The sequence below is a fragment of the Lampetra fluviatilis genome, assembly GCF_964198595.1.
Source record: "Lampetra fluviatilis chromosome 45 unlocalized genomic scaffold, kcLamFluv1.1 SUPER_45_unloc_1, whole genome shotgun sequence".
Lineage (NCBI taxonomy): Eukaryota > Metazoa > Chordata > Hyperoartia > Petromyzontiformes > Petromyzontidae > Lampetra > Lampetra fluviatilis.
In genome coordinates, this window is record NW_027620425.1 from 1,541,410 (window position 1) to 1,555,745 (window position 14,336).

Consider the following 14,336-nt stretch of genomic DNA (forward strand, 5'->3'; position numbering starts at 1 on the left):
AAACCCACTGCAACATTTACAATTGGAGTAGCTGTGACGTTTCACCGGTAATTATAACGACAACCAGCATCATCAGGTGGACCGCCATAGTTGTGGAGAAATCCTCCTGTTTCGGTCTTAAACTAGTTAACGAATTTGGCACCGTTTTGCTTGCAAGTCACAAACTCATTACTAATTGGTCCTGTCTGGCGGTGGTGGTGGTGGCGGGGGGTTTAACGACACAACATTTACATTTTCGCGATCTTTACTGACAAAACCTTCTCGTATATGTGCAATGGCCGATGCACCAACAGGCGGTCACGAAGCGAACCGAGGCCTCTGATTGGTGCCCCTTATCTGGTGGGGACCATGTTGGGTGGATGACGTAGTAAGGGGGGTGGGAGGGGTTTGAAGAGAGAGGCCTGGAAGGGGATTGGCTGGAAACAGAGAATATTAAGGGATTGGAGGAAAGATGACAACGCAAAGGGTGGGAAACGATGGGAGTGGGGGGGCTTTGGAAAGTAAGTTGGGGAACCTTCAGGAAAGTTGGAGGCTCGAGGGATATGAAAAGGGGAAGCAAGGGGTGGATAGGGATGCTTGGAGAAGAGACACCAGCCGTGCTTGAAGCCAGTGTTCGTGTCGACACTTAAGGCTCTCAATAATATGAACCTTATGGCGGGACCCCGGGGTCCCATAAGCCCCCGGCTCTCGCATAAGCTGCGTTGCGACGTAATTTTATGTCCGTCAAAGGCGAACGATACGGCGATCTATTCCTCCTCTCGACGAGCTCTACACGATGCGCCAATCGACGTTTCAAAGTTTTGTTTGCGACTACGGCAATTTTGACAACGACGGGCACTTGGTGAAGAACGAGAGGATCGATTTCTGATGGGGTCGCGTCGTTTGTGTCACCAAACATAAATTCATTAAACTAGATTCGAAGCTTTTGTGACTGCAGGAATTACTCTGTTTGTCTTGGTGTGTGTCTCGCTCTGTGTGTCTTTGTGTGTGTCTCTCTCTGCATGTCTGTCTGCCTATGCTATTCCCTAGTCTGTGTTTTATCATTCATTCTTACCTGATGATGGTTGCTTGTGTTGCAACCGAAACGTCGTATTCTATTATTTCATTTTATTTTCTACGTGATTTTAACGAAAGAACCAAAAAAATAAATCATTAATTACGATTTTGACTTCCGTTTATTCGGGACCCCGGTGTCCCGCCATAACATTCACTATTGAAGAAACGGGTGTCGATCTTCATTGCATGTGGGCAATATTTGTCGCGAAAGACTCCTGCTGCTGCTGCATGTTAAACTCATCAAACAAAGTTGTTGTTCGGTGTTGCCTTTTTTTTGTAGGGTTCGCCTAAAGTGTCTAACGCATTTTTTTGATTGTTTGAATTTCAAATTTACAGGGGAGATTGAACAGCAGATCATCCAGAGAGTGTCATGGGCCCGAAAATAAAGACGGCCGTCGTTGTGTTTATGTCATTTCTGGTCCTGATTTTCCTTTCCTCGGGATTCTTAAAGGTACGTTATTGGACGCATAGTGTACATACCTATGTTGGACTTCTTTCGCACCACAGAAACGTACCAACTGTGGCTAATCGGAGGTGCGGGGGAAGGACAACAAACTGTGCACAAAAAGCACTTCTGTTGAAATTAGTTTTCAATTTACGCGAGTGGTATAGTGTATAGCAGTGCTGTAGTGTAGTGCAGTGTATAGTAGTGTAATGTATAGCAGTGCTGTATAGTAGTGTAGTGTGTAGTGTATAGTACTGCTGTATTGTAGTGTGTAGTGTAGTGTATAGTGCAGTGTATTATAGTGTAGTGTGTGTAGTGTAGATTGCCTATGATACCATCAGTAGGCCTGGGTTGTTCTCTGTGCTCTCGGAGTCCCTGACCCTCTGCTCACGATCATTAAGGGCCTTCATGATGGTGAGTGGGCCCGGGTAAAACTACGTGGCAGGGAGTCAGAGCCATTCCCTGTACACCTTGGGGTGCAGGGTGCGACAGGGATGTCCTCTGGCTCCCACATTATTTAACATCTATTTTGACCACGTAGTTCGTGAAGCCTTAAATAGCTGTAACGAGGGAATTTACATTTGGTACAGATATATTGGGAGGCTGATCGATGCCTGGGTGCGATCAAGGGATGGCTCCCTATTGGTCAACCATGTTATGTATGCCGATGATTTGGAAATAGCTGCTCATTCAGAGGAGGAGTTGGAGACGCTGCTGCTGAGACTGGAGTGTGCCACTAAGAGGTGGGGCCTTACCATCAGCCCCACCAAAACTAATCACCTGCCTGGGTATTTTGTACCATTGGACACTCCACCCACACAACTCCCAATCGGTGATGGGGCAGTTGTGGAGAGAGTGGAGAGTTTCCCATACCTGGGCAGTGTGCTTATGACCGGCTCCATTTTAACAGCAGAGGTCTCACTCCGAATCAGTCGAGCGGCAATATATTTTCATCGGTTGCGTAACGCTGTGTGGAAGCTACCTGGTCTGTCGCTCCGCACGAAGCTTCAGGTCTTCTCGGCCACAGTCATTCCCTCCCTTCTCTAAACTTGCGAAACGTGGACCCCCATAATGGAGCATCTTCGCCGGTTAGAAACATTTAGGCTGGCCTGCCTACGCTCCATCCTGGGTTTAACCAGGCTGGATTGTGTGAGGAGCTCACAAATCCTTGAAACATCTGGACAAAGTCCCATTGCTGAGCTCCTCCGGCAGGCAAGGCTGCGTTGGCTGGGTCATGTAGCCCGCATGCCCAGCCACCGCATGCATAAACAGCTTTTGTTCGGCCGGATCAAGGGGGCTAAACGGGCGCGGCACGGGCTAGAGAAGAGATGGAGTGATGTGGTACAGGAGGACGTGGATACCCGGCTACCCGTACCCGGCTGGGTACGGGTACGGTTACCCGTTTGCGACCCTGGTGCGGCCGGGTACGGGTAGACCGTGAGTCACTGGTGAGTAACCGTTTGTCACTCATTTCCCAACGTCTTGTCTCTTCTCACAATTCAAGTTCCTAGAATCAACCCACCCACGCCTGCAACATGGCTTCATCCCAGAGGTCGTAATCGGGTACCCGCTACCCGTACCCTACCCGATATCCAGCTACCCGTACCCGGCCGGGTATCGGGTAGAGTACGGGTACCCGTTTGCGACCCTGGTGCAGCCGGGTACGGGTAAGGAATCAAAACCCGTTTGCGACCTCTGCTGCCTCCTGAGAGGAGGGCACGTCCACTGGGTTGAGGAGTGCCTCAAATTGTCCCTTCCGCCTCTCCACTACCTCCTCAGTTGAGGTCGATGTTACGCCGCCACCCTTACTGCCTGGGCCACGTCCCATCGATCCCTTCAAGGGGTTGGATGGTTTTGCCAGGACATCTTTGAGACCCTCTCCATGGCCTCTCCAAACTCCTCCTATGCCCCGGGGATTTCTCTTCAGCGACTGCAACCACTGTCGTCCTCTTGGCAAGCCGGTGCCTCTCAATCGGAAAGCCTCCTCCTTCAACTTGGGAGCTTCCCTCACCACCGGAGGCCACCAGCAGCTCCTAGTGTTGCCGCCATGACAGGCACCAACTACCTTCAGGCCACAGTTTTTTGGAGCTGCATCCATAATTGAGGATTTTAACATTGTCCACTCGGAATCAATGTCCATGACCTCCCCTGGAGTGTAGGAGAACTTTTCCCGGAGGTGGAAGTTCAAATATATTTCTACACCGGATCTTCCACCAGACGTTCTCAGAAAACTCGGCACTTCGTTTGGGGCTTCCACGTCTATCTGGTCGGTGCCCAATAGAGTCGGATCCAACTTGCCACCAGGTGGTGATCAGTCGACAGCTCTGCCCCTCTCCTCATCCGAGTGTCCATAACATACGGCCTTAGGTCCGATGATACAACTATAAAGTCAATCAGTGACCTTCGGCTCAAGGTGCTCTGGTACCAAGTACACTCATGAGCATCCTTGTGTTCGAACGCGGTGTTTGTTATTGACATTCCGTGACAAGCGCAGAATTCCAATAACATCTCAGATCAGGGGAGCCATTCCTTCCAATCACGCCTCTCCAGGTATCTCCATCGCTTCCCACGTGAGCATTGACGTCGCCCAGTAAGACTGTGGAGTCGGTAGGCGGCAGCTCTGTCGAGCACTGCACCCTACCCGTCTCCAAGAAGGCCGTAAAACTTTGAACTGCTGTTTGGTGCATAAACACAGACAACCGGGGCAGAGTTTTCTTTTCTGAGACCCAAAGGCTCATTGAGGTGACCCTCTCATCCACTGGGACAGACTCACAACGACAAGCGGTTCTAAAGAAGTGATTTCGTCAAATCTAGTGCAATTATACGCGTCATTAATCATTGGTGAGCTAACACACCGGCTGCAGACGCCGTACACAAATCACTTGCTACTATTTACTAACAATGTAAAACAATCGCTCGTTTCTGACACGTGCCCGTTATTTTTTCTCTTCGTCAAGACGAACAACCAGCAGAAGCACGTGGCGCCAAAGCTGCACTATCAGCAAAGCGATCGCCTCCGCCCGGCGACAGAAACCCCGGCGGGCCCCGCGAAGCCACGGCCGCCGCTGCTGAACGTCACCTTCGCCTCGTCGGCCTCCAACAGCATCGCCACGGTCATCAACGGCAACTCGGGGACGTCGCTCGCTGTGGGCGACTCCCTCCTCGTCGAGGTCCAGATGCGCGACTTCGCGGGGCGTCCCAAGCGCCACGGCGGCGACTTCCTCCTCACCAGGCTCTCGAACACGCGGCTCGGCGCGGCCGTCTCGGGCGCGGTCACCGACCGCGGCGACGGCACGTACCTCGTGACCTTCCGCGTCTCGTGGCCCGGCGAGAGCCGTCCCGAGGTGGCGCTCGTGCACTCGAGCGAGGAGGTCGCTGTGCTGGAGAGGGTGCGCGAGGCCGTGCCCGACAAGGTCAGCTTCTGGGGCACGTTCGTGTCCGGCGGGCGGAAGGAGCGGTCCGCCTGCCACGTGTTCCTGAACGCGACGGCAGGAGGCGGCGAGCTGTGCGACTTCGGGGACGCGGAGCGCAGCGAGTCGTGGTCGTGCGCGAGGCCGAGGGAGCTGCCCTGCTACTCGCTAGAGGGCTACTCGTCGTACAACAAGTACGCGCACTTGTTCACGGCCGTGGAGCGCCAGCTCTTCTCGAGGTGAGAAATCGGATGGGTTGGAAAGATCGGATTTTTACCCCCTCTACCATCTCTACTGTCTCAGCGTCGGCTTGCGATGGTTTTGTCGTGGGCCCACCAAATGGGATTCACGATCGCTTTGCTTTTTAACACGTAGGCTTTCGCAGCCAATATCATCCATAATAGAGCATGTATAATGGCCATCGTTGGATCGATTGCCGGCACGGGAAAAGCTTTCTCTTAAGACTCCCCCCATCTTTCCATTGCGACTCCGGTACGCGTTTGAATGGCGAGGCATCTCGAGTGGAAAGTCAGTGGCCTTGTTGGTGGTGTTCATTTTTTGTTTCTTTCTCTCCTTCATGTCACTTGTGCGGCAAAGGAAGAAGAATGGGTAAGGATAAAACACTTTCTTGTTTATTTAAAAAGAACGAATTTACCCGTGACAATTTCAGTAACAAAAGAGAAAATGTCACGTGCAAGATCTGCGCTGTACACTCGGCATTCTTGGCCCAGTCACATTAGATAGCGCTAGCCAACTGTTTTATACCACTTCATAGCATTTAGAATGTTTAATACTTCACGTGTATTTCACTAAAATCCAATATTTTTAGCCCCATTTTGTTTTTAAAAAATCTCACTTCTGGCCCATGTTCAGGAATTCCTTGTTTGGTGTTGAGCTTGCAACTCGTTGTTGTGTTCAGGTTGTTGTCCTCCGTTCAGCCACGGTTGGCTATGTACGGTGGTGCGAAATAAGCTCGATGCGCATGCAATCGATCGATCAATTGCATCAAGTGAGAATGGGAACGATACAGGGGGCATAGAGCAGCCACAGGAATGAAGACTGAAACCGGTGGCTAATATCGACCGAACAAAGTCATTTGTGACTGCGTGCAACGATTAGCGTAAGAGAGGGGAGTAGCAAATTAAAATAAATAAATATTAATCAAAAGCAAAAAAGACAGCTTTATTTAAAATTTTACATTGTATGGGAAGGAAAGTGTATGCGTCCTGACTTTTGAGCCTCCCAGTATATCAACAAGCCCTATGTGTCCTGACTTTCGGGCCAGCCTGTTCATGTTTTGAGGCACCCTCTCCCACTAACACAATCTTCGTTGTCATTCACAGTGGGCAGCTTCACGAACCCATACCAATAAGCTACACGTTGCAAGCTAATTCAAGCAATGGTAAGTTATAATTTTGACATCAACCAATGTAATAACGATCATAGATCAAAACCAAGTTGGTTTTAACTATGCAGCATATTGATATTAAGCTTTCGTGACTGCAGGAATCCATACTCTGTGGTTCTTTCGGTAAAGTGACGTAGAAAAATAATAATAGATCACGACGTTTCGATCGCCACACAAGCAATCGCTATCCCACCTGAGGACGATCACTTGTGTGGCGATCGAAACGTCACGATCTGTTATTATTATTATTTTTTTTTTCTACGTGACTTTACCGAATGAACCAAATAGTATGCAGCACATTCTCTCTCTCTAGCCAACTGCTATCGTGGGCCAACCACAACTGAAAAGACACCCCGAAGGAAAGGAAGATGTTGACTACCTCGCCTGATGTGCGGGAGGGTCGTGGGTTTGATCTGGGGACCCTGATGATGCCCACTATATATTTGGAGTTTCCGTGTCTCTCTTCCCGTGGCCGCATGTATTTTTCTCCGGAGTTCTCCATTGTTTCCCTCCCCATTTAGAATCAACATATAGCGCATATTCTTTCTTGGGTCTTTCGGTAGCTGTGACGGTCCCACTTGATGACGGAGACTTGTGTTGCCTCCGAAACGTCGTGATTTATAATTTTATTTATATTATTATTTCTATAATTTTTATTATTTATTTTTACCTACGTGACTTTACCGAAAAAACCTAAGAGTATATTCGCGTAGATGGGTTCAAAGAAAATAACAGACGTGTCATCTACGTATCTCTCCCACAAGGAAGGATGTCGGGTGGATGTCTGGATGGCGACTGTCTCAAATTTCTCCATGGAAATGTTCGCTACCACTGGTGATACGGGAGAGCCCATTGTGGTACCTTCATTCTGTTTGTAGAAAGTACCATTCCAGGTGAAGTAAGTGTTGGTAAGGCAGTGCCTTACCAATGTTTATCCTCCTGTTAAAAAGTTACCGTATTGACTGCACCGTACTTACCACTCCAAAATCTCGACGACTCCCGCATCCCCGGGGCGATGTTACGTAGCACCGCTCACGCTTTTTATGTTTCAGCAACATGACCGCATTTGCCGATCGCCGGACTGGTACACGCACCCACCTTGGACATAATGACGTTGGAAGCAGGCAGACAATTTCGCGCAGTGCCGGGTGAGATGTAGTGTGCGACATGGATTTCCAATCTCCCTCTTCCTTCCCCCCTTCCCCTCCATGTGCGTCCAGTCGGAATCCCGCCAACGAGGTGCGTGCCCGGGTTAGGATTGCCAAGCCCCAGCGGCTTCTACTTCAAAGGCGCTTGGCAGTCGACGGTGTGCGGCATGAGGCGCTTCAACACGCCGGCGAACGTCACCGACTGCTTGAGGCACAAGGAGGTGTACCTGTTTGGAGATTCCACCATCAGGCAGTATTGGGAGTACCTCAACAAGTTCGTCAAAGGTAAGGGGGCCGCTAGATGGCGCTCATATTCTTAGGTTTTTTCGGTAAAGTCACGTTCGTTCGTAACAAAGGCGGTGGTTTGTTTGTGTTTGTTTGTTTGGTCGGGGTTAGATCGCGTGAATCTGAATGTGTCGTTTAACCCGCCACCACCCGACACAGCCCAATTAGCAAGAGGTTTGTCACGTAAACAAAACCTGCCCAGTTCGTTACCAGTTCAGCAACAAACCGGTTGTGTGTTGGAGATTAAACCCACTACACATTTAAAGTTTGTATTTTACGCGACCCAAAAAAACCTCTGTCATGGATGAAGCCTACTGCGTGGTAAACTCATAGCGGGAATCGAACTCGGGTCGCCAGGTCCATAGCGCAGTGCAGCGCTAACCACTACACTATCGCAATGTACCGTTCATATACTCATATGTTTAACCCTTTCTTCTTTTTTAACTTTACAACATAATACAGTTTTTTGTAGGGGTTAGATCGCGTACATATATATAAATGTGTCATTAAACACGCCACCACCCGACACAGCCAATTAGTAAGGGATGTCACGTAAACAGAGCATCCCACAGGTTAATCCCCATTGACGAATGGTGACTTGTATAGGCATGCATTTAAACGATGCGTTATTTGCTGATTCGCTTCCACGCGGCACTGAAAGCCTGTAGCTGTCCGAACAGTTACCATTATGAATTGTTACCTCTCCCGCTTTCGATACAACGTTCTAATTTCGCACCGCCGCTTCACTATTGCACACTCGGGCACGCATGAACGAATGTGCACAACCAAACGCGTGACGCAGAGGTGCATTCGCGCGCTCGTCTGTTTTCTCGTGCAGCTTTGAAACGCTTCGACCTCCACAAGCCCGGGACTCATCAACCGAAGTTGGCGATCGACAACGAGAACAACATCATCCTGGAGTGGTTCTGCCACGCCTACCCGCTCATCACGGCGTCGTACACCTACAAAGAAGACGTCCGGCACATCGCCCGTCGCATCGACGAAATGTCCGGCGGGAGCCACGTGGCGGTGGGCATCTGCCTGGGGGCTCACTTCACCGTCTTCCCGCTGGCGGTTTTCCGCACGCGAATGCGAAACATTGGCGAGGCCGTGAGGAAGCTGCTGCTGAGAAGCCCCGAGACGAGGGTCATCGTCAAGTTGGCCAACACGCGAGACGCCGGCAACCCCGAGATATTCAACAACTGGAGCACGTTCAGGATGAACGAGATCACCCTGGACGTGTTCAAGGGCATGAACGTGGCCTTCGTGGACGCGTGGGACATGACCGCGTCGATTAACTCGGCTCAAATTCACCCCGTCGAGACGATAGTGAAGAACCAGGTCGACCTGTTTCTGTCGTACGTTTGTTAGATTTTGGCGGAGTTCGGTCGAAGATTCGCCGGGGGAAATCGTTTTTTTTTCGTGGGGGTTTCAAAGTTATGGTTTTTTTTGGAAATGGGGGAGAGAAAAACGGGTTACTCTTGTACGTGTGCAAATCATTATGGCGTTTTAAATGGCTGCATTTTTTTCCATGAGATAGATCAGAGAGGGGTGAGTACTCGTATTCTGAAAGGGGCGGCGATATAGGGGCCAGAGGGGAGCGGCTGTAGGGAATAGCTCAGAGAGGAGACGGGTACGCAGATTTTGAAAGGGCGGTTGCTAAGAGTAACAATTTTGCAGGAAGCGGTGCATTGAAGTTCCCGTCTGTGCGAATCCGCGTGGCTGTTCCACTATTTACCCATTTAAAAAACATGAATACCACCACCGCGCGACTACGTCCAGTTTGACACGAAAAAAATCACGCACGGAACGTACACGTCGACGAGTGACAAGAAGAGCGGGAATCCCCCGCAGGTGTCACCGGACTGCCCCAGGGTGTCTCCTTCCGGGCACGGTGCAAACTCATCGTGCCCTCATCCCTTTCTGGCTGTGCCCTCAGATGTTGCGACATCCTCAACGATCCACGTGGCACACAACTCCTTCCCTCCCCCGACGTCGCAGAAGAGACCCCCTTGGGGGAGGATCTGAAACGTGGCATGGAACGAGACATCGACGCGCCCTGCTCGTAGACCTTTTACATCATCATCATCATAGCCAGGAAGACTGTAACTGGTTAACTGGAAGGATCATGAGGCCAACCCCTTCATAGAAGCAGCGGCACAGCACACTTCTAGCGCAATGGGCGAGCAAGGAGCATTTGAGACGTAATATTTTGGGAAAAGGAGTTTAGGGGAGTTCGAGAGCAGGTGTGCCACTTTTGTACAGAGTTTTAAATGGGCCGGTCGGAATAGCGGGGCCCTGGTTAAAGAGGGTTGGGTAGCCCCCTGGGTGTTTGAGCTGGAGCGATTTTTTTTTTAGTATAGATTTATACTTAAAATTGTTATCTGTATTGTATTATGATTGTTATTGGGATCAAACATCGAAATGGAATTCTTTGCACTTTTTGTACTCAGCATGGACGGGTTGTGTTTTTTTCCGTGGGATTTTATTGTTTACGTATGTGATGTTTAGATTTATGTACAATGAATTTTAGGTGTATCTTATAATTTTATTGTTTGTTGCGGTTGAACCAAAATTAAGAGCCGAATGGCTCACAGGGTAAATCCTAATAAATGAAACTGAAACGGAATGTTTATAGGGTACGTTTAACTTCTTTCGCAACGCACGCAGTGAACCGTGACAGTGTTGAGTCTATGTGCAGTGATGAATTTATATGAGTAGTGTTAGTCTATGGGCAGTGTTGAATCAATATTGGGAGTGTTAATATATGTGCAGTGTTGAATCTATATACAATGAGGGAAAAAAGTATTTGAGCCCCTGCTGATTTTATACGTTTGCCCACTGACAAAGAAATTATCAGCCTATAATTTTAATGGTAGTTTTATTTGAACAGTGAGAGACAGAATAACAACAACACAATCCAGAAAAAGGCATGTCAAAAATGTTATAAATTGATTTGCATTTTAATGAGGGAAATAAGTAAGTGACCCCCTCTCAATCAGAACCTTCATCGGTGCTGCGACTCGCCACTATCAGCACTTAACGGCTAGACGAGGCATAATTGTCTTTTGGTCTGTGTTTTTGTGTCTGTGTGTACAGTATCTGTGTGTATCCTTGTATTTGTGTCTGTGTTTAACGTTGTGTCTGTGTGTCTTTGTCTCTGTGTGTAACTGTGCGTGTATCTGTGTATGTCTTTGTGTCTCTGTGTATCTGTGTGTGTCGTTGCGTATGTGTGTCTGCTCACGAACATCACTTGCACCGTACGAGTCTGTATAAGGCGACACGTGAGATCTTTGTCGCAGCCATAACATGTGATGTGAAGTTACCCATCACGTCTGCTTATTGTTGTTGTTGTGAATCAACTCCACGCCTACGTGTTCGTCCGTCTGCCTGTCTCTATGCCTATTTGTCTGCCTGTTTGTCTGTCCGTGGAAAACATTCTGAAATCTCAACCCGTACTTTGTAGAGTTGTGTTTGTTGTTGTCATACTCTACCACAACAGTGACACCGGTGAGGGATTTGGGCAACTCCAGTTGGGGTGTCTCTGTTCTCTTTAAAAAAAAATTTCAGAAAAGTCTATTAGTTTATTTTTTTTTTATTATTTAAACAAGATCAATGATAAACCTATTTAGCGTGTTTGTGTTCAGTGTTGTTGTCCTTCCTCCCGCACCGACCGATTAACCACGGTTGGCTAAGCACGGTGCCAAAATTAGTACGTACCGTAAGTGCTGGCTGGTGAACAGCAGCGGCAAATGTGGTGGACAGACTGCACACACGCCAATTGAGGGCGTGAGCACTGTGCGTGTATTTGATTGTCAGCCAACACTGGTAAAAACATGGGCATTTTCGTTCTCTTCTATCATGTGCACCAACAGGTGCTTGTGCACAAACATGTCTACGTACACGTGCACCTCGTGCTCTCTTTTAGCCCCCCCCCCCCTTCCAATACGTTCCATTCATTGGCTACCACATTCTGATAAGCTCCCCCCTCCCCCTTAACTTGTATTTAAGAACTTTAATCTTGGAATCCCTGCCTCACTTGATACAGCAAATCTGGCTGTGACGGTCCCACCTGATGACGGAGACTTGTGTTGCCTCCGAAACGTCGTGATTTTTATTATTTTATTTTAATAAATTTTAATTTCATTTTTTTACCGACGTGACTTTACCGAAAAAAACTAAAGAGTCCGGTGCGTGTTGGCAGAGCGGAGGACAAGGGTCACAGAGGACTCCATCTGGAGGCCCATGGAACCTGCTAGCAGGTTCGAGAGAAGGGAGGTGCGGTCAGGGCGGAGCCAGGTCGCGTTGGCAGCATAAAAGAAGCCAAGAGCGGGGGGCTCGAGGCTGCTGGTTCTGCGAGTGAACTCGTCTCGTCGTCGCTGCCGTCTCCGCTAGATATTGCGCTACGAGATAGTCGTTGGTTATCTCAGTTAATTGAATGCCCATATATGGATGAGTGGGCTGTGGCTGCGCTGGAACGAAATGAATCCACGACTGGAAGGGGAATTGCGGTGACTCCTCTATCTGTTGACGGGCCCATTTTTATTGAAAACCCCAAAAAACATCGTGACATCACGGTAAAGTTTCTCAATGTCTGGGCAGCGTGGGTGATAGATTTGCGTTGTGCCGGCAGTCCGGTGACACCTTCCTACATTTCGCCCACGATTTCATTGGTCTTTGTGAAGTGACACCGACGACTGGGAACTCAGTGCCTCTTTATTGAAGACACAGAGCGACCTGCACTCGGCCCGCCACTTGGTTCTTCACTCCGCGGAGTTGCCCCTTCCCTCGAGCGTCTCCCCCCCCCCCCCCACACTCCTCGTGCTCTACCCCCTTTCATGCTCCTTGGAGCCCCCTTCAAGTAACTTTCCATCTCCTCCGGGCTCAACTCCGTTTTCGGATTTTTTTCCCCTTTCAAATATTTTCCTTATGATCGGTTTAAACCCCTTCCGCCTCCCAGACCCATCATCTTTTACGAGGCATATTTTTTTGCCAACCGGGGGCCCCTGGCCTAATTTTTGAAAGTCAACTCGGCTGCACATTGGCCTGGGGTGAGTGTCTCTCAAGTTTGGTCGTTTGCAACTGGATGAGTTTAAGTGAGGGAGCTCCTGGACCGTGTTTTGGGGCTCGCCAGATGTGCCCAACTCTGCCGAGCGAAGTCGTGCCGCACGAAACTCATTCCAGAGTTTCCTGGTTACCGGTCTGGTACCACCCTTCACCCTGGAGCTGATAGGCTTCTGACAGTCTGCAGATGTCCCTGGGTGCTTCCTGCCAACCAAATGTGGGGTGGGGAATCACTGAATGAAGTTCAATATCAGATCGGATCATCACAGTCAAAGTGTGAAAAAATAAGAGCAATAAAACAGGTGTTCAAATGTTCAAACACCAAATAGAAACCTCTTGCTAGGAATCGTGTCTGCATGTTCACCACACGCGGAACGTGTGGTGAACATGCAAACATCAACATGCTCTGATAACAATATATGGTATTGTCTCCGAGACTGATTGGTCTACACCAAAGACATACTTCTTTAGGGCCCAGTCTCACCAGTGCCAGACCAGAGAACGCCAAAGGCGAGCAGCATAATTGCATGTTCACCACAAGTACCCTGTGTGTGGTTATTGCAGTGACACGGTTCCTTGCAGGTTTTTATTTGATGTTTGAGCATCTTAACACGACTGTTTTATTGCGAGAAAGAGGTAAAACTTTATGTTTATTCATACTTTAATACTGGCAATAAAAGGTCCCATGTTGTAGCTGCTCACTCCCAGTCAAGTTTAAAATGATGTACTCCATCGGAATGCAATGGTTTTGTATGCACTCAATGTATGAAGTTTAATACAAAATCTGACACAGAATCAAGTTAAATCCAAAGTAGGACATCGGAATACCGTATATACACTAAATCGCAGATATGATAAAATCGGACATTCGCATAACATTGATGCATAAGTGTAACCTGTGTGGTTATGTACTTGTTAAATAGTGCATATGTTCGCACTCAGTATTATAAGGATAACCTCTTTATTTCCTTTTCAACATATTTTTGACAAAATGCTTAGGTGATGACCAGTATGATGGAGAGACTTCACGTGAACAAGATCACTGATCGATTCGATTCAATGTCATCGATTCGGTGTGTTCCATTCGGTGTTATTGATTCGGTGTGCATGTTAAGTCACCGATTTTAGAATCGGCTCGGCGTGATCAGTGAGGCGTGGGGGCGTGAAGTTGACAGCAGATTTGGTCGTTTCAGATGGTCCGACATAGCCGTGTGCTAGAGAAGCCGTTTCAATAAACCCGCCGCGTGTGAACGGAGTCTCCTCCTGGATTCCTTGTGTCCAAGCGTGGAGAGCAAGAAGGTCATGTCGGAGAACTATCGGTTGTTACTCTTAGTTTTTTCGGTAAAGTCACGTAGGTAAAAAATGAAATTAAAATTAATAAAAATAAAATAATAATAAATCACGACGTTTCGGAGGCAACACAAGTCTCCGTCATCAGGTGGGACCGTCACAGCCAGATTTACTGTATCAAGTGATTTGCTGTATCAAGTGATACAGCAAATCTGGCTGTGACAGTCCCA

The 14,336-nt window shown here is 48.5% G+C and overlaps 1 protein-coding gene across 1 annotated transcript; it reads left to right on the top strand.

Annotated features, from left to right (window-relative positions):
- The first annotated feature begins 3,548 nt into the window (after window positions 1–3,548).
- On the top strand, window positions 3,549–9,123 carry LOC144953810 (NXPE family member 3-like). The gene is made up of 5 exons (XM_078884449.1): window positions 3,549–3,578; window positions 4,459–5,150; window positions 6,255–6,313; window positions 7,540–7,752; window positions 8,591–9,123. Exons 1-5 carry the CDS (start codon window positions 3,549–3,551, stop codon window positions 9,121–9,123), a joined length of 1,527 nt encoding a protein of 508 aa, XP_078740575.1.
- The last annotated feature ends 5,213 nt before the right edge of the window (window positions 9,124–14,336 follow it).

What these genes read in the sequence shown, in the direction of transcription:
- LOC144953810 (XM_078884449.1), top strand. Translation starts at nt 3,549, where the DNA reads ATGACAGGCACCAACTACCTTCAGGCCACA. An exon ending in GCAAGCTAATTCAAGCAATG is followed by an intron (nt 6,314 to 7,539) that starts GTAAGTTATAAT and finishes ATGTGCGTCCAG; the next exon opens with TCGGAATCCCGCCAACGAGG. An exon ending in CCTCAACAAGTTCGTCAAAG is followed by an intron (nt 7,753 to 8,590) that starts GTAAGGGGGCCG and finishes TTTCTCGTGCAG; the next exon opens with CTTTGAAACGCTTCGACCTC.